Genomic DNA, 25,609 nt, shown 5'->3' with positions numbered 1-25,609 from the left:
TTAGAAACTGGTTTGTCTTCAAAATAGTACACTAAACATATTTTAAGACCAATATTTATATACTGTAGCTCGTACTTACTTCATCAAATGTAAAATCCTCTAAATCTATTTCTCTGTATTCTTCATCGGATTCTTCATTCTTAATAGCCTCTAGAGCTGTTGTCAGTTTCTTTCGCAAAATAAAGCCCTTCCAAACTGCCTAAACAAAAATGTAAAGTATGTTATACAAAGTTATAGATCAAACCCTAAACCAGATTATCTGTGTTATCCCATTAGGAAGATAAAACATCTTAGACCTAAGTTTAATGACACAATAATCTGTTTTCTGAACTTCATGTGACACTTAAAACTGAAAGATAAATTAAATGACGACATGTGTCTAAAGTTCTGAATCTCAGGAGACTTTCCTTGTAGTAAGAAAAAAAGAATCTTTAAAATTCCCTCAACTGCACATGTAGGTCAGCCAATCAATTATCTTACAATTCCTCCAGGACCCATTCTACACTAAGAAGAAAGAGATACAAAGGAAAACCCATTTTGCTAATGTTCAAATGATTATGTATAAAATAAAGCACAATTAAGAAAACATCAACATATATAAATGGCTATATTATACGGGGAGTATTATGGCCTATAACGATGAGCTAATTTCATTTTTAAATAAATTAAGCATAAAATAACAAAATTTAAAACATTCAGATTCCTCAATAATCCTGGAGTAGGATGAACTTTCCTAACTATAACTCCAAGTACAATGTAGCTTATAAAAAATGAATATCTTTATATTTATAAATATAAAGAATATATTTATGCTCCTGTGAAATGAGCTTCAGAATACGTTGTGTAAAAACCAAGGGAGAAATGAGTGTTTTTCATGTTACTGTTTAGCTATGAAAAACTGTGTATAAATATATACATTACATTAACACATATATTGAAGTATATATGTATATATATAAATTTTAAAAAGCTCGAATTATAAAATTAATTTTAAAAATGGTTACCTATAAAAGGCATAAAACAGGGTAGAACGTATAGCAATAGAAGCCAGACTTCTCTAAATACATCCTGCTTGGATTTGACTTGCAAACTATGCACATGCTTAAGAGAATTGTGAAACAAATTAAGTAAATATGAAATAGAAAGAAATACCTAAAATATAAAAAATGTTTCATGCTGTAGAATAACCATACATGTTATTTAAAGTGACTTACAATAGATTTATTTGGCTACCCCCAGGTGAAATATACTCAAAAGACAAATTTGGCCACAAAAGAGATTTTAAAATGGTTTTCAGTAATCATATTGTTAGTAATGAGATCGGTATTTTCATTCTGAAATATATATACACAGAAAGAGACAGAGAGCAAAGTGAAATATACAAAATGGTGAGACCCTCTATGGCAATAGCAGTCACCCACAACCTTTGTTAACAGCCAGTCTAGGAAGCCAAACCATAATCTCTGCAGCAAATAATCCAAGATGCTAAGTGACAATCTTTGCAGCAATTAGCCAAGGATGGCCAAAACTTGATCAATGACCCAGCTTCCTTGTTTTTTGCTCTGCTTCTAACTCAGGAACAACCAGAGAAAGCAAAATATGCTTCCCAAACCGATCACATAAGATGCTCTACTTCTAGTCTCTCTCTACCCACTTTCCCCATGCCAACAACCTCCAATAGAGCATACCTGAAGCGTTCCCCTTTTCTACTAAAAGCTTTCCCACTCCCTTCCATGTTTTGGGGTCTATGCCAAAGGCAAGTGATGATGGCTGACTCCCTCACTAGCATATATTCTGAGTAGCCCATTTTTTTCTCATTTGTGTGGTCTTTTTTCCCACTGTATACGTATGTGTGTGTACACACCCACATACACATACACATGTACACACAGGTTGGAGGAGTGAGGGAGAGGAGTAAAAAACGCAATTATGATAATGTCAGTAAAAAACAGGATTTTCTATAGAAGAAAAGAGATGTAAATATACAATTAAATAAGTAAAATTCTATAGTCCTAACTATAATTTCAAAACATCAATATGTACCCATGGTATATTTTTTTCCTAAAAATATCTATTTGCAAACTAAGTACATTGAATGTACATTATGTAAATAATGACCATACCAGTAGAAACAAGTATTTCTAAAATCCAGATGGGGTGCTCTATATGTCATTTCCATTAAAGAAACCAAGGATCTTTAGACAAATGACTGATTCTAGGCCTGGGGTAAAATGTATGCCAAATGAACCTGGAACATTGTGTCACATTAGAAAGCAAGGACAATTTTAAAGACTACTAAATTGTAGCAAAAGGTGAACTTAATGAGACTACCATTGGCCAAATAAAAGACCACCATTTAAGCAGCAATAATAATACTAACTGCAATGAAATCAAACACATATATTTAAAATTTGTGTTTATTATCATAGTACCCATTTTGGTGACCTTTGGAGGATGCTAGGAGACCTCATTAATCTAAAAATTGGTAAATTAAGGAAAATTATTAATATCAAGCCTTTAACTTGCCTTTCTAATTTGAACTGTACCTTAGGATAACTAGTTAAATAAAGTTTTTTTTTGTATTTTTACATACTTTGGTTAATAAAGAATAGTAGATAGAAAGTATCACCATTGTGCAAACCATTAATACAATAATTGATCTAGGCAATGTTTACCAATGGCCAGTAATATTCCTGAAAGAGAGGCAACCAGATACTATATATCTCATTTTTGTAATACAACCACCACCTATGAAATATTCTTGCTAAAAAGCAAACCTGAATCAGAACAAACAGTAGATCTTACTATCAATTTACAGAAAACAAGGAGATGATAAACATGTTAAATGATGTCATGAGGATGCATTTGGCCAAAATTCAGAAATTGGAAAACCCTATAGGACAAATGACCTGGTTACTTCAATAAATAAATTGCAAGAAAAAGAAGGGAGTTGCTATATAATAAGACTTAACATATAAAAGTTTGAGTGATGACTTGTATTTTGATTAAGAAAAATCTGCAAACAAAGATGTATTAAATGCTACAGGAATTTGTAATACTGATATGATATTTGGTGATAGTGAAAAATAATTGTTATTTTTAAGGTTGGTAATGTATTGCAATTATATTCAAAGCAATATAATTGCTTAAATTATAGAAATTCATGCTAAAATATTTATGAAGGAAATAACTTATTTCAAATAATCTAGTGATGAGGAGGGAGATGTGAATTGGTTTTAAAAGAGTCAATATTGACCAGTAGTTCAACTCATGTTGAAGGTAGGCATATGGGGTCTTGGGTCTTCTCTGTACCTTTGAAATGTTTTGTAACTAAATGTTTAGAAAGTCACAGATAGTGCACTTATCTTTTTTCTTACAATCAGTAAAATTACATAAAGTCAGAAATCAAGCTTCACGTGACCTTACAAGCTTCTTTTGCTGGTTGTCATTCATAATTTCCAATGATTAAGGATATAATCACGATTCTTGATGGAAATGCAAAGGAACAGTATTCTTCCATGGAGCCCACCCCATACAAATCAAGGAGGGTAAATAAGTAGCATGATTTTCAAAATTTACTGAATGTCTATTATATACAAGGCACACATGACATAGCAGTGACTAAAACAGACAAAAAATCTCTAAGCATTGACTTCCCATTTTAAAGGGGACTGAGACTGAAAATAAAATACATAAGGGAACTAGACTGTATGCTAAATAAATGCTATGGACAAAAATAACAATCACAAGAGATGAGGAGCATTGGGGAGGTATTGCTATTTTAAATAGGGCATCCTAAGGACCTCCCACTGTGTATTTAACATTTGAATATATGTGCATAATGGAGCCTATGAGCTGCCAGCCTAAATATACCATCAGCAGGCAAAACTAATAGCCGGAATGTTACTCCTTATACCCTTGTTCTGGCTTTAGCTCAGTAGAGCAAGACTTCTGCAGTGGCCTACGACTGCTGTTTTCTATGCATTCTTGCACCCTCATTCTGTGGCCAACTGGTCTTGCACTACTCAAATCAGAAGCTGTGCTATAGCTTCTACTGCTGCCAACAGTCTTGAGACTGAGGTCCTGAGCAGGAGTTGGAAGATGCTGATACAGATGGGCATACTGTGTCTTAGTGATACTACTGTATTGGAATTTATAAGCTTTTTACAAGTGATGAACCCAGTCCTTAATTATGCTTATTAATAGCCTGATTTCTCCGATACAGTATAGTAGAGATTTTCTTTTCGAGCCTGTGATAAATGCTTGAGTCATTCAATGTTACCTTCCTTCTTCCCAAAAAGCTGTGAGAAGCTCAGGCTTCTAGGAATAGGTATAGTTACCTACCCTACTTTCTGAGTGGAGAGAGAGCACTGTCAAAGAGGCTAGTTCCTCATAACTCTACTCCTTTACCCATCCAACATGCTGGCTTGAAAATTCAATTATCCTTTTCAAACCCTGAAACATATCCACTCTGTCTACCCCCAGTGCCACTTTATCTTCCTGGAAGAAACTTGTTTCAATCAAACTTCACCATCTATTTCAGCAGCCTCCTTTATAGCTTTCTCCAAGGCAACTTCACCACAAGAGAAGTAAGAAATATATTGTCACACCCTAGGAAGAATTACAATTTATTTTGCTGTTGCTTATGTGTCAAGTTTCGGATTCCATTTATACATACTGAGATCTCTTTTCCAGGAAAGTGTGCAGTAGGTTTGAGACTCCAGGAGGGGCTATGTTATCTAGTCTATTTATTGCCTAAACTATGTTTTTCTACTTTTTACTGATACATCTTTCTTTTTATCCAACCTACAAAATTCTAACTCAAATTATGATTGTTATCAACATTTTCAAGAAAGGTCAAAATTATTTGTAAAGGAAAAATATAAAAAATGATATAGGATTGCCATGTAGATTAAACTAGAAAATTTAAACACAATGATAAGCATGTGATTATCACATAATTTGAACTCAATAAATGTATTTCCCCCAATTTCCTTGATGCTTTATTTCTAACAACTTTATTCACTTAGTTTAACAAATAAGAAAATCATGTGATATTTAACATTGTAAAATGTTAAAAAATACAGTTGATTAATTTTAATCATATTTACCTCTAACTTTTTTACTCTTTTTAACTTACCCATTATGGAGCATACCATCAGCTCTTTGCCCTCTTTATGATTGGCATGTCACATAGTCTGGATGACTAGTGCATGCAAGCTACCACAGAGATAAATAACACTATTTTTCTTCTACCTCTTTCATTTTGGGATTTTTAAAAATTATTTTTATTTCTATTTTATTTTATTTATTTTTTTATTTTTTTGAGACAGGGTCTCACTCTTTCACTCAGGCTGGAATGCAGTGGTGCAATCCTGGCTCACTGTAGCCTTGACCATCTGGGCTCAAGAGATCCCCCACCACAACCTCCTGAGTAGCTGAAACTACAGGTACATGCCACCCAGTTAATTTTTGTATTTTTTGTAGAGATAGGGTTTTGCCATGTTGCCCAGGCTGGTATTGAACTCCCGAGCTCAAGCAATCTGTCCAACTTGGCCTCCAGAAGTGCTGAGACTACAGGTGTGCTCCACCAGGCCCAGCCTTAGATTTTCATATCTGGGTATTTATGCTCTCTTGGTTACTTGCTTTCTTTCAGAATGCCTTCTCCCTAACATGGCAAATGGGCCAAGTGGCTTCTTCCTGCTAGGGCGGTACCCTGCATATCCCTTCCTCCGCAACCCTGTCCTGGGAAGGTTCCAAGAATCAGGGAAACATGCTCTCTTTCTCTTGATTATCTTTTTTCCTAAGGTCATCTTATCTTTTTTTTTTTTTTACCTACCTTCCTCCCTTTTTTAAAATATCAACATAATGATATCAAGATTGAGTGGAGACCTAGTGAGAAGAAGCTGGCAAGGGCAACCTTTAATCCAGCGCTAAGTGACATGAGCCAAAGGATTGATTCACTGTGGCTCAAAATGGATCCTGCTCAAATCATCAGGGTCAGGGCTTCTGCGAAGCTCCAGACTATAAAATACATAGCATGTGTGTTTTCTGGTGTGTCACACAGAGAGATAGATCTATATCTCCCTCATGAATCTGCTTAGGGTCAGAAATTCAGGACCCAGCCATCTCTGTTTAGTTTATCAGAAATAATGGTCATGTAAACATGTGGGTAAGTAATGTTCAGATTCTTCTTCTAACTTACTTATTTCTGACTAAGTCACATTTTTATCCTAGTAATCTATCTATGATTAACTCATCTCTCTTTCTCATACATTCAAATCAATTCTCTGGCCTGACAAGTCTCCACTGGACATATCTAACATCTTTTTGTTCTCCAGCTATCATCAACTCCTACCCCCCATAGCATACTATATACTTGCTCCTTGTTGAAACTTCACACATCTCTCACCATGTTATCCCTATATTCTCTTAAGATTCTAGTTCTTATGGTATTCTTGTTGTGCTGAAGCTTACTGTCATTCTAGTAACATGAAATCCTATGTTAAGTAACAGGAAATCCTATGTTAAGTAACAGGAAATCCTATGTTATTTTACTTACACTGTCCTTTATGCCTGGAATTCCTACCTCTTACCTATCTACATAGAGTCCTACTATTTCTTAAGGCATAGCTCATATCCTTTAAGTGGGGTAGGGTAAGTGCTATAACAGAGTAAAAATGCATAATAATCCAAAAACAAGAGTTTATCTCTTGATCACATAACAAACACTGAGAGTAAACAAGCCAATGGGACAGCACTTTAACATGAGGTGACTCGGGTAGCCAGACTTTGCACTCTTCAGTCCCAACAAGGATGCACCAGAGGCTGTCTCCGTTTCAGCCAATCAGAAAGGGAAAATGAAATGAAGGAGTGTCTGTGGGAGATTTTATGGGGTAGATCTGAAAGTGATATGCACAAATCTACCATTGACATTCCTTTTTTTTTTTTTTTTTGAAACAAAATCTCACTCTGTTGCCCAGGCTGGAGTGCAGTGGTGTGATCTCGGCTCACTGCAACCTCCTTTCCCTCTGGGTTCAAGAGATTCTCATGTCTCAGCCTCCCAAGTAGTTTACAGGCACCTGCCACGATGCCTGGCTAATTTTTTTTTTTTTTTTTTTTTAGTAGAGATGGGGGTTTCACCACGTTGGCCAGACTGGTCTCGAACTCTGGACCTCAAGTGATCCACCCACCTCGGCCTCTCAAAGTGTTGAGATCACAGGCATGAGCCACTCGGCCCAGCCTATCATTCACATTCTAATGACGAGAACTCTTGACAGCTCAGTTGCAAGGAAAGCTTGGAAATCTAGTCTGGCTCTATGCCAGGAAGAAGAGAAGAATGCGGTTTTGGTGAACAGAGAGCAGTCTCTGGCATATCTTTCACAAAACCTTTCATTTTGATCCTTCTTAAGCCCTGGCTGCTTCTGCTATATCACACTGTACTCCCTCAGAATGTTTAGGCAGTCTAAAATTCATATTTTAAGATGAGTCATTTCAGAAGCTAGATGATTGTTCCCAGCAGATGTGAAAATGGAGTTCACTTCAATGATTTGAGAATAGGATGTACAAAAGAGACTTAATATATATTAAGTTACAAAGAAAGACTGAATGATGCTTCCTTTTGTTACTGATACAAAGAGGCTCAACTAAAGAACTCACAACAGAGATATCAGTCACAACCAGACTACTTCATAAGGTAATGAACCTTCTCTTTATTGAGAGGAATGAAGCAAAAGTTGAATAGTTGTTTACTATCAATGCTGAAAAATGTATTGTTCATCCACGGATGACAGGCAGGAGTTTGGATGCATGGCGTCTACATTCCTTAGGTAGCAAAATAACATTTGGAGATAGTAAGTGAAGTTTCTTTTTATTTTTTCTCAGAGTTTCCTTGAATCAATTGCTGTCTCCTCACTCCCACCTCTATCAGGTAACAAAAACAGCTTTGCCTATGCACTGTTCTCAGGAGGAGTACAGTATAGACAAATTAAGTAAACGGAAATACTGGATACCTTGATTAGCAACTCAACAAAGGTGTTTCTCTTGAAAGCTATGTCTTTAATATTAAGAGCTGAGAACTTGAGAGGAAGGGTAATTTCTTTTTTTCTGAATTTTAAGGCCATTTTTCCAGTTGCTCTTCCAAAATACCTTGGAGACCTTCCTGATTCCCCTCTATCTCTCATGTATTTGCTCTCAAGATAAAATCAACATATATTCTGGAATGTGATATTCTTACCACCTCTGCTGCTGATACTAGGGTCCATGCCAACGTTATCTCTTGCCTGGTTTACTGTAATAGGATGCTAACTGATTTGGCTTTTTCTGCCTCTGTCCTCTTACAGTATAATTGTGACACAGAGTAAACTTGACCACGTCAATCCACTGTTCAAATTCCACCAATGTCTTTCCATATCATATAAGACCTTTGACTTATAAATCCTACTTTGCTCCTTTTCATCACTCTCTAGTCACACTGGCCTCTTGCTACTTCCTAAACACTGTGAGTAGGCTACTAAATCATGGCCTTAGAATCTGATGTTCCTTTGCCTCGAATATTCTTCCCACAGATATTGAATGGCTAAGTCTCTCTCCAGTGTCACATTTCCTGGTCTTACACATCCATCCTATCTAAAATGATAAACTTTTCTTTGATACTCCCATCCCACTTTGCCTGCTTTATATTTTCACCCACAATATTTCTCATAGCTAACATATTTATGAACTGCATATTCCAACAGAATGTAAGCTACAAAGATTTTTGTAGCAAGAAATATTTGCTGAATGAATAAAGGGAAATGCTAAATTTTGTTCAATTACTATCATTTAACTTAGGTACAATACCATGAATTTCTACAGTTCTTATTTTATTTAGTTTATATTGCATCCTCCACCAGGATATAAATTCCATGAAGGTAGGAATCTTGTTGATTTTAAGTTTTATTTCCTGAGCTTAGAATAATTCCTGACAAATCGTACCTTCTAAAAAAATTTGATGAGTAAATAAACTTTTAAAAATGAGTGTGATCAACATGAACTTCATTTTAAAATCTGGTCTTGGAATATACTTTGTGAACTGCCTGTGGGGACCAATTGGTAAGGTACTGCCAGTGGCATCTAAGAGTTGAGAGAAGTTCCTGGGCAACAGAAAGAAGGAAACTGGGAACCTCAGTCTTACAGCTGTGAGTAAATGAGCTCTTCCAGCAACAAGTTGGACTGGAAGAGGACCCAAGCCCTAGATGAGATCTAAGGCCCCAGTCAACACTTTGATATCAGACTGGTGAGACACTGAGCAGAAAATCCATCCATGTTGTGCTCGGACTTCTGAGTTACAAAAATTTTACAATAATAAATGGTAATGTTTTATACTGCTAAAACAAACAAACAAAAAACCCTGGTCTTGGTGAGATTGAGTCAAGTCTATTAATTATTTGCTTTCTAAATTTTTAAATGAAATATTTGAAAAACTTTAGCAATTATTTTGGTAGATTTTCAAACATATAGAAATAGCTATCAAGGCCAAGTAAGACCTGCTTTGGCTAATCAAATGTTAGCAGATGTGACAAATGACATACTTGATGAGAAGCTGTTGTTGTTGGTTTTTGAGACAAGGTCTCACTCAATACCCAGGCTAGTGTGCAGTGGTATGATCATAGCTCACTGCAACCTCACACTCCTGAGCTCAAGCAATCCTCCTGCCTCAGCCTCCCAAGTAGCCAGGACTACAGGTGTGCACCACCACACCCACCTAATTTTTGTATTTTTTGTAGATATGGAGTCTCGCTTTCTGGGCCAGGCTGATCTTGAACTCCTGGCTTCAAGCAATCCTCCTGCCTTGGCCTCCCAAAGTGCTGGTATTACAGGCTTGAGCCACCACATCCTGCCTTGATGAGAAGTTTTAAATATGGTTGTGTGGTCCAGCTTGACCCTCAGTCATGCAAATGGTATTTTGTATTTAAGGCTTATTCCTTCAATTCAGATATCAAGCAGAGCCACAGCCAACCCACAGCTAACCTGCAGCTAACCTGCAGCCAACATGTCACTTGAATAAGAAATAAATCTACATAACTGTAATCACTGAGATTTGAAGGTTATTTTTAATACAGAATAAACATGAAAGACAACTAATATATCTTTTGTAACTATGTTACCAAAAGATTGAAATTAACCTGAATAAGAATAGCAGCCTTCTCCCTCTGTTTTTGGATATTGACAATATTTTCTCTTTTTCTTTTCTTTAAAATTGTCTGATTCTTGATGGAAGAATTTGGCAGGCCTTCTGTTGCAGCAGTATGTAGCCTTGTGGAGAAATGAATCTGTCTGCGCATGAGGTAACCACGCCAGTATGACTGGATTACAACAGCTGCCATACTATTAAGAGGAGAAAAAAAACCACACATTTTTTTATCTGTAAATACACAGTTGTAGATAAAAGGTCCTCCTAAACAATATTTTAAACAAAGAACACATAAAGTATTATTTAAAAATAAGACCACTTCTTTTGTTTAACCATTGTCATAGAAGTAAAAATAGTAAGAAAACCTTCCAATCTGAAGAAAAGAAATGGGCCAGTAGTTGGATATGTGGGTAAAAGGGAGTTTCATTTGTTTCTTTTAAAGAGGGACATTTATAGAGATTGTGTATCATTCTGGGGATATTTGTCCAGAGAGAAGGGGAAAAAGTGGTGAGGAAGAAGAGAGGGGACAAATGTAGGAGCCAATGTTTACTTGGCAAGAGAGGGTAAAATCCTATTCATTGTCGAGAAATTACCTTCAAATGTAAGAGGAAGGAGGCTTCCTTTACTGTAAGAGGAAGGACCCTATCAGGTGCTTAGGAGCTTCACTTTCTTCTCTGCCCACAAACAGCAAACAGTTAAATTACACTCTTACAGACTCAGTAGTAAATACTTACATTTTTCTGGTCCACACCTATTTGCCAATTTCAGGCAATGAATGGATCAATGTTATGTGTTTTCCATATCCCCTTAAGTTGCCCAGCAACATTAGCAAAATGTGATTTAAAATGTACATTGATTACAAAAGTGGATTGTCGGTGTGTTTAGTAATTTAACTCTTACTAATCGGAAATGTTTTACTTTCCCAACATAGATTATTAGAGGAATATTATCAAGATAAAGAGTGTAGTCAAAGTGCTGACTATTCTCTCTTACTCTGTTTTCAAATTCCTGACATTGGCTTAAAAAGAAGATAAGTAATTCTTGGCCTATCTCCATTTTCTAATGTTTCCTTGAAATAGTTTTCAATAATTTTATAATTGCCAAATCCAATGAAACTTTTTCCTCATACAATTTAGTTTAAGGCAAAGTGGAATGAAGTGATAAACTCTACTAGATATGACCACACATTTTTTTTTCTCATAGTAATACATTTCTGGGAAATTAAAAAGGAATTATGAAGCCATTTTCTATTGCTGTTTTGGCTTATTATCAGTATTACTATCATCATCATTGTTATCGTCATCATCCCCATTTTATGTAAAGCCAGTAGAAGTCTCCAAACTGTCTTACTATGAATAGAATATTGAAGTTAAAGGCTAAAATATATGGTCTAAGATAAGCTACTTGAATTTCCAGTACTTTGAAAAAAAATTCATGTTCCAACAAATCATTTCCTCCTCCTAGGGTAAACAGAACTTTGTAAATTTTGATATAAATATAATTCACATTTATTAATTCAATCGTCCATTCATTACTTCATCTTTTGAACAAAAATGGATTACAGGATTTCAAAGCACCTTTAATAGGCACCTTGGGTGATAAAAGAATCAGAAAACACATTTGCAATATGTAACTAGTAAAAATTAAAAGGCTTATTGGAAAACACATCAAACCTGAGACAGTATCTTATATTTCTTTATAGACACATGCAAGTTTCACAAACTGTAACTGTGAATTTCTTGTAAAGTCATTGATTGCATGAATTCCTCAGCCTAATATCATCAAAATTCTCCAGGGAAAACAAAAACAGAAGGTAGATAAGGGGTATTTTCTTCAGTGACACTAACATATGGACTGCTTTTCACTACATTGAAAGCAGATAAAGAAGCTGACTTTATGGTTTCCTAAATGTAGGGTGCACTACAGGTTAAGAAAAACAACTCCATGATCATCATCATCATCATCATCATATTTTTGGCAAAAATTATAATGTCAAAATTGTCTTTAGAATAATAGCACATGTAAATAATTCTTAGGAAACTCTTATACAATTGGCAATGAATCTCCTAAATCACTGAATGTTGAGATTCGGCAATGGGTATACATTTTCTTTCCCGTTTATTCTTTGGGTCTTTAGTTTATCTATATTTTCAGTTCTTCTTCCTTACTTATTATCATCATTTGGCTATTTTATTTAGGATTAAGAAGTTAAAAATATTGTTTATATGAAATTTCAATAGGCAACATTTGAAGTGTTTGGAGCAAATGCAATCAATTAAACTGATAAAACATAAATCAGAAAATATTAAAGCCACTTTTGATAAATATTAAAAATTTACATTAGGAAATATAAGTTAGTTTCAGCATATCAAATTACTTAACCTAGCTCCCAGAAAAAAAAAAAAAAATTACTCTTTACCCTGACAACTTTCGAAAAAAAGGAAGATTGGGAAAAGCAAGATTTGCTAGCTACTGTGATATTCTGACATTTGCACTGCTCAGCACCAATAATTTATAAGAGAAGCTAAATCTGAGCAATTTTTCTTTTCTTAGCTTGACTGAGGCCAAAAGTAAAAAGAACAAGAAAAAACTGACAGGCCAAAGTAAAACCTAATCTTTGCTGGTTCAATAGTCATTAGCTTTCTAAAATTATTTAATGGTTATAAGGGGGTTTACTTGATTGATCATACAGAATATTGCCCTACCTTATAGATCTATTAATGCCAAAAAATTATAGCACATACATTCAAATATGTGCAAAGATGCTCTTTAAATGTTTATTAAATCAATGGGCAAATAAATGGCACGTGCAAAGGTATATATATATTTTATTTATTTTATTTATTTATTTATTTTTGAGACGGAGTCTCGCTCTGTCACCCAGGCTGGAGTGCAGTGGCGCGATGTCGGCTCACTGCAACCTGGCCTCCCAGGTTCACGCCGTTCTCCTGCCTCAGCCTCCCAAGTAGCTGGGACTACGGGTGCCCACCACAACACCTGGCTAATTTTTTTGTATTTTTTAGTAGAGACGGGGTTTCACCATCTTAGCCAGGATGGTCTTGATCTCCTGACCTCGTGATCCGCCCGCCTCGGCCTCCCAAAGTGCTGGGATTACAGGCATGAGCCACCGTGCCCGGCCTGCAAAGGTATATTTTTAAAAAATGAAAATACTTGATTACTCAGAAAATGTTTTTATTATTTTTAGAGTGTGATATTTTATTTCTCCTTAAAACATATTAATTATTTAGAAATTACAAGGCAGAAAAAAATTCACATTTACTTATTTAAATACTACTAGAAGTTAATCAAATTAATATGCACTATAATGATTTGCATACCTCATGAAAACATAATTAATGCACCTCATGAAAACATAATGGAATCGGTATGAAATATGATTGTGATTTAAATCCTTCAGCAAATTACTAGGTACCATTGACTAATATCATCCATCAAAAGTAGTAAACATACATCTATAAAAGAAACATTATTTACATATCTTACATTTTTTCACTAGGCTCAATATTTTGGTGATTCCTCAGCAAAGAATTTGTCATTACTACTTCCTTAAATGGGCTTCTCATGGTGGGAATACTGCTTGCCTTGCTGTCTTCTCTCTTCTGACATACTAATATTTCCTGATGTCTTCCTTCCATATTTTCACATGTGGAGGAGTTGCTTAATGGGGAGTGGCTGGAGACAGAGTCCATCAATTTCTCAGGAATATCTGGTGAGTCTGGATTACCTTCATGTGCACAAGAGTAGAAGACTCCATTTTGCAGAGTGCTGTCACTGTTTATAGGGGCCAAATGATTTTTCTGGGCTTCTGATTCATCTTTCTTCATGATACTTACATCCCCTCGTTCGTGTGCATGTCGGTATTCAGTACTAAGTATCATCAATTTCTTAAAATAATGACAGAGGTTTTCTGCAGTATCCAAGGTAAATACATCTCTGAACAAATAAATGATGAGAACATTTAATAAGAATAGTATCAGCAAATATTAAAATTTGTGCAAGTTTTGAAAATTTCACTGTATGGCCTCAAATGAATATTAAACTTCACTACAACATTCATTATAGATTATTTCTAGTTGTTTATATAAAAATTGATCTCGTTTATAACAAAATTTGAAAACATTTGTTCAGTTAATTTAGATCCATCAGTCCAGACAAAATGTCTGGAAGTTTTAGGACCATTTTTATTCTAGGTATTTTTGGTACAAATGAATGAGAAAAATTCATGCTTTTATTACCATAAACATGAGAAATCATGGCTGACTAAATTTGGAGAAGTTATTTATGAAATAAAGTTAACAGTGCTTTCTACATTGACTTTTGCCAGGAAAAATATTTGTATTGGACTTTTAAACAAAGAACTTACATTATGGGAAAATTTTTATTCCCATTTATCTCTGGAAAAATAATAATCTATTGCAAAGAGAATTCAAGTACTTTAAGACATAAATGGCTAAGATTCTCTTGAACAATTATTGGATTTCTAGCTTTTGAATTTTATAACTTGTATAATTAATCAAATTTTAATGTTGGCTGGATTTGAAGTTCTCAATAAGAAATGTAAAGGACTTTTCACTTGTATGAGCCTTATTCTTGGCTACATTTTGTCTTCCTTTATTTTTATTTCATGTCTAAAACTTTTTGCTTATTTCTAACATATTTTCTGGCTATATTTAATATATTGCCATAAGCTGCCTAATTTTTTTCTGAAAAAAATACAGTATATAAAAAAATAAAATGTTAATCACATCAAACAAAATGAAAGTTACAATTATTTCTAAAAATGTAGAGACAATTTGATAGCTCCTATGTTCACAAAGGTAATTTTAGACATTAGCATAGGCTCATCAATATATGTTTTATATTTTGTATTTCATTCATTTTGTTGGCTAATAATGCAAAAAAAGGTTTGATATTAGAATATTAAGTGTTTATGGTTACTTGTTGAACTCACCACCACTTATGCATTCAACATATAAAATATAGTCTATTTTACATATTATAAAATTAGAATTTTCTTTCTTCCTATAGACTTTCCATTTGCAATGCTAAAATAAAACTTAAGTTGCAATAAAATAAATAGTCCAAAGGACTACATTTAAAATCTCATGTTGAAATTTGGATTTCAAGGGAATGTCAAGACTCATCTTTACATACAAAATTGTATATTACCACATATATACAAGTAAATATTATTTTAGATTTGCATAAAGACAAATGTAAATAATCATAGTATTTGTTACATTAAACATTACTTATAACAATTGAAATTATTTTTAATGATGTGAGATTTCCTTTTAATCTAAATAGACTATGTTCAAAAATATTTACACAGAAAATGAACTTTTACATAGGACAAGCATATATAAAAGTATTAATAGCAAAACCTTAAGAATATAATTTAGTAAGAAAATTTAGACATTTGGAAGTGCATATTATTTTTCCAATTGCAATGGAGAGTCATTGTAAGTGAAACAATACAAAATCATTTTTGTTTATAATTAACATTTTCTGACATAATGCAAATTAAAAAGTACAGTTTTAGAAATATCAATTATAATGCATTCAGAATTTGAGGTGGGGAATAGGAAGCTTTCTTTCTTCAAAATTTGATTCTGATTACTGTCAACTTCTGTAGTCTAAATAGGTGCAAGTGCTGACTGCTTTTTTCTACTGTGCTCCCATAATACCTTCATACATAAGTATATGTATGCTATTTTAATACATAATATAAATTACATGTGTTATAAAACTTACTTCACTCTATTCTAGGTGTTTACCCAATTTTCTCTTATGTTAATTTGTGAATTATTTGGGGATAGTCTTGCCTACAATAATTGTTGAATAAAATTATGACTGAATAATTGATGAATTTTTGCCTCTTGTCTTGATGCTATCCACATGCTTTCATTTTCTTTATCTAATATTGTAGCATTTAAATATGTGAAATTATGTTCAAAATACATATTAATATATTTCAAGAATAAAAACATGATGCCTAAAGTTTTTTAAAGGTAGAATATCCCCAAAACACACTGTTCTAATCCAAAAAAGTATAATTGTGTTAATCAGAATATTTTAAAATCAAATTTATAAATTACATTACTGATTCTAAATACATCAATGGGAAGATCACAATCTTACCCTTTTCCAGTTATATAATTTTCAATTAGCAAGTTGAATTCTCGAATCTGAGACTGACAAAGTGCAAGGAAACCTGCTGATTCCAGTTGATTGTGTTCTTCAGTGCGGCTTTCTGAATTAGAGTTTAGCATATTGCCATTAAGGATTCTCAGAGCAGGCAACACTTTAAGTAGAGAATCCCTATTGAAAACAACAAAAAAGTTAATAATCCTGATCTTGATAAGGAGAGTATATATCTAAATAAGCATATGCTGATCATTTAAATAATACAAGCACAGGATATATATCTCAGAAAATGTGACTGTAGGGAAAATGATAGAGTTAGATTTTGTTGTTGTTGTTGTTGTTGTTGTTGTTACATTTCTTTAAAAAGCATGGCATCAGGTCATATAGAAAGTTTTAGAGTTAGTCCTTTAACCTTTTTCTTCTAAAACACAAATGAAAGATTGAAACTTGGAAACTCAGGCTGGAATTTGGAGTGTAAAAAGATGCATTATGAAAAGAATAATAATATTAGATAAACTTTTAAACAGAAGATAACTATAATAATCTTACCAAAAGTTGTCTTTTATTTCAGAAACAGAGGTATATTCTGACTGTTTCTCTTAGTAAAATATACTGAGAGTAGGACTAAAACAAGAGAGGTAGGATATTACCCTGCTTATCATGATCTGGAACATCTAAAATTATATTTTCTCCCGAATCTTGCTAAGGATTATAAAGGTAAAAATCTTCAAGGTATTTGCAAAAGTCTGTATCAATTTTTGGTGGTGCGCACCTGTAGTCCCAGTTACTTGGGAGGCTGAGGCAGGAGAATCACCTGAACCGGGGAGGTGGAGGTTGCAGTGACCCAAGATCGTGCCACTGCTCTCCAGTCTGGTGACAGAGCGAGGCTCCATCTCAAAAAACAAAAACAAAAACGAACAAACAAACAAACAAAAAACTAATGCTGTGAAAAAGCCAGGTCAGACAGCAAGAGCTTTCCATCAAGCTCAGCCATTTAGAACCACTAGCCGAAACCCTTCTCAAGGAGAGTGTAGGTCTCTTTTCACCAGACTGCTGATAGTTACAGGGGAAAAGTGAAGTCCTTCAATAAAGTTAATCCCTTAATTAAAAACTAATAGTTCCTATGGGGAAACTATACAACTCTAATGAAAGATATCCAAGAGGAACTAAATAAATTAAGAGATATCCCAATGGGGGGGTTCATGGATAGGAAGACTCAATATTGTCCAGATGTAAGTTATTCCCTTATTGATCTATAGATTAAACTCACTCCCAACCAAAATTATAGCAAGGTATTTTGTGGATATCAACAAAGTGTTTCTACAGTTTATATAGAGAGGCAAAAGATCCAAAATAGCCAACTCAATATTGAAGGAAAACAACAGTTAGAAGACTGACACTAACTGACTTCAAGACTTAATATGAAGCTATAGTAATAAAGACAGTATGGTATTGGTGAAAGAATAGACAGATCAAAGGAACAGAATAGAAAGTCCAGAAATAGACCCACACAGATATAGCTAACTGATCTTTGGCAAAGGAGCAAAACCAGTACAATAGAGCTAAGATAGTCTTTTCAACAAATGGTGCTGGGACAACTCAAAATCCACATGAGTAAGCATGAAGCTAGACAGACTACACCCTTCACAAAATATTATCTCAGAAGGAATCAAAGACCTAAATGTAAAATATACAATGTTAAAACTCCTAGAATATAACATAGGAGGAAATCTAGATGACCTTTGGTATGATGATGATTTTTTAGATAAAATGCAAAAGGTATGTCAGTGTGTAGGAAGGAGAGTTCAAAAATCACCAAAGGTATAATCAAGTAAAGAAAAAATACATTTGATTTCATTAAAATTAAAATTTTCTACTGTATGAAAGATGATCTCAAGAGAATGAGAAGACAAGCCACAGATTGGGAGAAAACATTTCAAAAGATGTATCTGATTAAGAACTGTTATCCAATATATCAAAGAACAAAAGTCAACAATCAGAAAATGCACAAACTAATTTAAAAATAGGCAAGAAACCTCAACAGACACCTTACTAAAGAAGATATACAGATTACAAGTCAGCATATAAGAAGACGTTCAACATGATATTCATTAGAAAATTGAAAATTAAAATAACAATGAGACAATGTGATACCACTACGTACCTATTAGAATGGTCAAAATCCAGAAATACTGACAATACCAAATGCTGGTGAAGATACAGAGCAAGAGAAACTCACATTCATTGCTGGTGGGGATGCAAAATGGTACAGCCGCTTTGGAAGACAATTTGACAATTTCCTATAAAACTAAATTAAATCTCACCAAATGACCCTGCAATAACATTCCTTGGCATTTATTCAAATGAACTGAAAATTTATATTCACACAAAAATCTGTAAAGAGATGTTTATAGCAGCTTTATTCATAATTGCCAAAACTTGGAAGCAACCAAGATGTCATTCAGTAGGTGAGTGGATAATAAACTGTGCTACAACTAGAAAATAGGATATTATTCAGTGCTAAAATGAAGTGAACTAGGAAGCCATGAAAAGAGGCGGAGAAAAGTTAGGTGCATATTATTAAGTGAAAGAAGTCAATATGAAAAAATTCACATACTATATTGTTCCAATTTAATGACATTCTAGAAAAGGCAAAACTATTGAGACAGTAAGATCGCTAGTTGTCACGGGTTGGTGGGAGGCAGAGATGAATAGGCAAAGCACAGATTTTAGGGCTGTGAAACTATAGTTTATCATACTACAATAGTGGATACATGTAATTATATGTTTGTCAAAACTTGTAGATTATAAAACACCAAGAGTGAACCCTAATGTAAACTATGGACATTGAGTGACAATGTCATTGTAGACTCACTGATGGTAACAAATACACCTCTCTGGTGCAGAATGTTGATAACAGGAAAGGTTGTGCATGTATGGGGATGAGGTATGTAGGAACTCTGTACTTTCTGCTCAGTTTTGCTGTTAACCTATGACTACTCTAAAAATAAATTTTATTAATTAAAAAAAGAAAGTAACAACTCCTAAACGCTAAATTAAGAATGACAAGGCAAGATTATTAAAATGTTAAGATTTAAGAAGTAAAACTTCAGGCAGATCTCTACCTAGATTGTAGAGTCTAAGATGAAATATTCATTAATACAAACAGTTGTGAACTATAATTTTAGCATATGTATATATATTATAAAAGAAGTGGCCCATGAAGGCAAAAATGCCTAGGGCCAACCAAAGTAATAATGTATCTCTGTGTATAGTTATAATCTTGGTAGTCTTGGTAACAGTAAATTAAAAAATAATTACAAGAGATAAATAAATACATTTTCCTCTATAAAAGCAAAAAAAAAAAAAAACACATAGTTTTTCATGTACTGAGAACAGAAATAGCTCCCAACCCCCACTCTGCTCCCTCCCCTGAAAGAAAACTGAAACTTTTTTCTCATCAATATTTAAATAAGGGAAGAGGGAAATAAATTGGATTTGTTTCTTCAAGGTAATTATCAGATGATCTACATATTATGAAGCAGATAAAAAGCTTGATGCTTTGCTAATAAATAGTTTGATCAAGTTAAGAAAATATGAGTTCATATATTTTGAACTTGTTTAGTAGTTTTGAAGCTACCAATGTTTACCAAATCATAAACTACCCTATTTGCCACAAAGTAATAAATAACATACATCATGTTTCTGGTTGCATTAATTTTAAGACATGGTTCAAAGGCAGAATGTTATATTAAGATAACAGCTATTCATCAGAGGGGTTATGAGATAATCAGAGATAATCACCAGGGACAATCTTTGACCAGGGCTTTCTTCAGAACAAAGGAAGGTTACTTTCTGAAAATAAAACTGGTAACAATAAAAAATAAATGAAGAAATCAGCTATCCATAATCCACCTCACCAAGTTGTTTACTGTATTACTGATGAAGCTACATTGTATTCTAAATCTCCATAAAATTACTCAGTCAAGTTTCCTTAAAGGCATGACTGTGATGTCAAAATAACTTATTTAATTATGATTATAAAATGCCAGGCATGAACTAATGATGTTTTTAAGATGTGATAATAAAAGGTACTGACAGTTAAGAATGCATCTCTTCAACCAGTATCAAAAAGAAGATACTCTGATTCTGTTGCTGGACCTTTTTCAAGACTCAATTTCCTAAATTAGAAGACTAAACATAAAGCTTCAACAACTTGATGGAAATAGCTCTTGAGAATAACCCACAGTTTATTCTAATTCTGTGGATGCCAAGCAGATTTTTGTCTGACACCTTGATCTCTAGAGTGGACCTGAGTGAATGAATGTGAAAAAAGGAGGTCTGCCAAAGTCATGTTCTAGTCTTTGAAACAGATATATCTTACAAGAAAAATTAATAATGCAGATTTTCTTTTTTAAGTTGTATCTTTTTGGAGTTATATAAAGCAGATTTTTTCTTCTCCTACAGTATAATAATTTCTAGTTAAATAGTAACAGTAAACTGTTGAAACTTCCATACTTTTCACCGGAAAAAAGTGATCCTGGATCCACAGTGGTAGTGCAAACGCAATAATGCCTGGGAGACCCTTTTGAGTAGCCATCTTTCAAGTCTCATTTTGGCTGAATGAGAAGACATCATCAAAGCAAGATAATACTCAGGCTGCTACCTGATATTCCCAAGGTCTAACAAACTGATTCTTATTCACTCTCTATATTCCTCAAGGAAGAAATTCAAGGCTAGATCCTTATATTGTGCCTCCAACACTGCAGCGCAGTGTTTCTGAAATGACTGGCTATGAACTACTGTATCAGTTGTACCTGGCGTGCTTTGAAAAAATGCAGTCTTTCCACATGCACGCAAATGTTCATTGCAGCACTACTCACAATAGCAAAGACATGGAATCAATCTAAATGACTATCAATGACAGATTGGATAAAGAAAATGTGGTACATATACACCATGGAATATATGCAGCCATAAAAAAAAGAGAATGAGATCATGTCCTTTGTGGGAACATGGATGGAGCTGGAGGCTATTATCCTTAGCAAACTAAGGCAGAAACAAAATACTACATTTTCTCACTTTGAAGTGGGCTAAATGATATGAATTTATGAACACAAAGAAGAAAACAACAGACATTGGGGTCTACTTGAGCCAGGAGTGTGGGAGGAAGGAGAGGAACAGAAAAGATAACTATTGGGTACTGGGCTTAATACCTGGGTGAGGAAATAATATATACAACAAACCCCCACGACATGTGTTTACCTGTATAACAAACCTTCACATCTGCTCCAAAACCTAAAATAAACGTAAAAGAAAGAAAAAAAGAAAACTGCTGTCTTTGATTGTATGAAATAACCCTGCTGATAGGTTGGGGTAAGCTTTATTTTTTAAAGATAGCCTTCTTTATGCACACTAAAGAATAAGAATCGGGCCGTGGGTGGTGGCTCACGCCTGTAATCCCAACACTTTGGGAGGCTGAGGCGGGCGGATCACGAGGTCAGGAGATCCAGACCAGCCTGGCTAACACGGTGAAACCCCGTCTCTACTAAAAAAAAAAAAAGTACAATTAACCAGGCGTGGTGGTGTGCGCCTGTAGTCCCAGCTACTCGGGAGGCTGAGGCAGGAGAATGGCGTGAACCCAGGAGACGGAGCTTGCAGTGAGCCGAGATCGTGCCACTGCACTCCAGCCTGGGTGACAGAGCGAGACTCTGTCTCAAACAAACAAACAACAACAAAAAAAGAATTTGCTAAGTACAATAAGAAATATTGTGGCACTGCTGCAGTTATACCCTAATAATTTGTTCACCGGTTAACATTTCTACTGTTTTACATAAAGAGTATGACCGTGTCTTAGAACAGTATTCCTGGAACTCTGAATTTAGAGAGTACATTTCAAATACATAGATAGTGGGCTTCTATGCATAATAATTAATGACAAAATGAAGAGCTATTTTAACACAATAATCTAATATAAATATTTGTTTTATCAGAAAAATGAACAGATAAATATATTTTACTATAAGCATATTTTATTTAATAAAAGATATTTTATACTCCAAACAACAAAAACAATAAAAATAAATATATTCAAAGATAATATGGAAGTATAGGTTTGTTTCTAGTTGTTGCAACTGTTACTACACAAAAGTTGTTCAGATGGAAACTGATACCAGATCAGCAAGGAACAAAGTAATGATTTTATCATGAAATACTATATCTTGGTCATAGATGCTGATATAAATATTACATCCAATATTTCAGGTATGGGGAACAATTTTAGGGAATGTGGATCAAGAGAGGTTGAATTTTTACATTAGGAATACTTTGATGTTCTGTTTATCACCTTTATATAAAAAGTTTCCAAATAATTTAGCATTTGGAATTCTTTTGAATGTAGATATTTAGTTTCCTTGGATATTTAAGACTATAACAATATCTTGAAATTTGTGATTTATATAATCAGTATCCAGATTGGAGTTAGTGTTTTATTTTAAACATTTTCTTCATGTTATTTACTTATTAAAGAACAATCCACAGAACTGCATAACAGAGCAGTGCATGGATTGGTCTCAAGTTCTAAATGCAGACATATAAGAGTTTATGATGAATATATTAGAAAGTGTCATAACAAGTTGATGAATGTTGGAAATGAAGTATTAGAATACTGTGAGATCTCAACATTAGTTTTTCCAGCTGGGCGCCTCCTAATCAAGGGCTGAACCAATATTTCATTTGGTGAAAACTTCCTGGTGAATATTCCACCACTTAAGAAGCTCTATTAATCATGAATGAATGAGAGAAATTCCCAAAGGAGATTTCAAACTGAGTCTATGGATTAAGTTTTAAAAAGAGATTTTTTAGTACATCAGCATTGTCCCTGTTATCACTGGCTAGACATGAAAGTAAGAAGCCAATTGGGAAAATTTATAACTAATCCTTTTGTTGGTATCATGGGGTTATGTAAAGTTCATTGGAATATACTGCTTAAAGTTTGAGTTGATCCTTTGATTAATAAATCCATATTTTATAGATTTCCAGATTTAAAACCCTTTAGATAAATGAATTTCTCAAATTAAATATAGGCCAACTGATGTAAATGAAATTTGACAGCCAACATTCTAAAGTGGGAATTACTCTAGTCCAGAAAAGTTCATTTAAATATAGAAATTATAATAGCCAAATAATTTTTCATACTTATAATATAAATACTATTTATTTTATTTCATATTGCTTCTTCTTATATATTTTCTGTAAAACTCTAAAGTATATAAACTTAACAAAAGCCATAAAATGTGAATATTTATCTTTACAAATTTGTAATAAAATATGTCAATTTATTTTCCAACAAGTATGTTTTAGTCAATAAAAAAAGTGTTCATGCTTCATGCAAACAAAATGATAAAAAAATACATTGAAAGATTATTTGAGACATTAATTTTGTTTCTGGTTGTTGAAACTGGCAATGTGGCAGCTGTTTGGATGGAAAGTGACACCAGATCAGCAAGATAATTCATGTCATTTTTGCTCAACAACTAACAAAAAATTCATGGCCCTAAAAGGACTTGCTCTGAATAATGGGAAAAGCTAATATTTTTTATTTGTCGTCTAGGCTTGGCCTATATAGTTACCAGGAAAAAAAACATCTACCTAAAAACCCATCAGATATTTTCATTATAAATAGTATTACCTGCCAAGCAGTACCTTTTAGATGTAATTATACTCTTGTTTTTGTATGAGAAGTTTCACTTTAAGATCTAGCTCCTAAAAATGAGGATCCCAAACTTGGAGATTAGGAGTACTTTAAACTCAGTGTAAAAGAAGCCTAGCCCCAGAACTTGAGCCACTACAGGTAAGTGGAAATATCGATTGCTCTATTCCAGGTGAGGGGGTCCTACACCCAGCGCACGAAAGGTCTAGAAACACATTTAGGTGGCCTTTCATACACACACACACACACACACACACACACACACACACACAACTCATTTGAATAACTGAAGTTTCTGATAACCTTATGACTTGACATCAACAGTTGATATTTCTTATAGTAATATGTCCTAGAGTTCAGTTTCTCTGGAAACCTGGGGAATGTGATAAATACTATAGTACTTTAGAAGTCTAAGTACTGTAGTTTCACAATTCCTGATACTGATAATTACTGTGAATTAGCAATAACATCAGTTGTCAATTTATCAGGAATAACATTTCTAATCATTAATGTAAAATTAAATGAGTTCAATAAAAAAATTTGGCAGAAGGGGGCAGAAACACACAATTTGTCAAGGCTTTACACATTATAATGTAATTAAATACTGTAATGTATTTGTTCAACAAATATTTTGGGGTGTCTATTACATACAAGGGACTGTGCTGGTACTATGTAACCAAAAGCAAAAACAATAAACCAAATTTTTTCCATTAGGGATATAACATTTTAGATGGCTGTTTTAGATTATATCCTTTTAAAAATTAATGGATATAAATAAAATTTCTCAATTTAACAGATCTCAGTGAAATGCTACAACACAAACCTGAAATGGACAAACTAAGCGCAATCTACACAATTCAGTACTGCAGATCAAGCTGTTAAACTCTCTGGGTAAATGAATATATGTCCTTTAAAAAAATAAAGGAAATACACTCCTCTGCACCGTCCAGAATTTGTTTCCAAGATATAAATGGTAATTCTGTCACCAACTATGTTTCCTTCTGTTCTCTTTAAAATTGCAATTCTGTTCTTGTATTCAACAAAAGTTAAGGAAACTTGTCTGAACATTTGTATTCAAGGTGCCGCAAATGTCTCCAGATTGAGAATTGACCATATGCATCCAAAGGGCACGTAGTGAAGGGCTAAAGTGTAATATTAGTAAGGAAAAGTGATTATATCCTTTTCCCAATAAATGACGATAGATATTTATCTCTGAGTAAACAGAATGCCAACTTGCTAAAGCAAAAAGGCAAGAGGGAAGCCATAAGTTTATTATAAATTAATAAGAGGCAAGAAAAACCATCCAGACATTCGGGAGAACAGGGATTTTGTGCCCTAAAGATAGCCTGTGAGATAGTAAGTTAAAAGATCTTATCTGTAAGAGAATGAGAGAGGAAGAGTACGTTCTCATTACATGAGTCCAACTAACGTATTTTTAATGGCATCCCTGAAATCACATCTGAATAAGTAAAATATTTGAAACTTCCCTAAAATAACCCATGCCTTGAGGCAGTGACCAATTTTCTCTGGTAGAAATAAGAAGTGCCTGGGACAAT

General features: G+C 33.9%; 1 protein-coding gene across 1 annotated transcript in view; it reads right to left on the bottom strand.

Moving 5' to 3' along the window:
- Positions 1 to 25,609, bottom strand: part of LRRIQ1 (leucine rich repeats and IQ motif containing 1) — a 190,795-nt gene that overhangs the window by 99,489 nt on the left and 65,697 nt on the right. The window contains 4 exon segments of the mRNA XM_063615130.1: positions 80 to 199; positions 10,167 to 10,368; positions 13,679 to 14,128; positions 16,337 to 16,516. Coding sequence (XP_063471200.1) covers positions 80 to 199; positions 10,167 to 10,368; positions 13,679 to 14,128; positions 16,337 to 16,516 — 952 coding nt within the window.

The sequence above is a fragment of the Symphalangus syndactylus genome, chromosome 13 (genome assembly GCF_028878055.3).
Source record: "Symphalangus syndactylus isolate Jambi chromosome 13, NHGRI_mSymSyn1-v2.1_pri, whole genome shotgun sequence".
NCBI lineage: Eukaryota > Metazoa > Chordata > Mammalia > Primates > Hylobatidae > Symphalangus > Symphalangus syndactylus.
The sequence above is the reverse complement of the archived record's forward strand: the minus strand, read 5'-3'. Positions and strand labels throughout refer to the sequence as shown.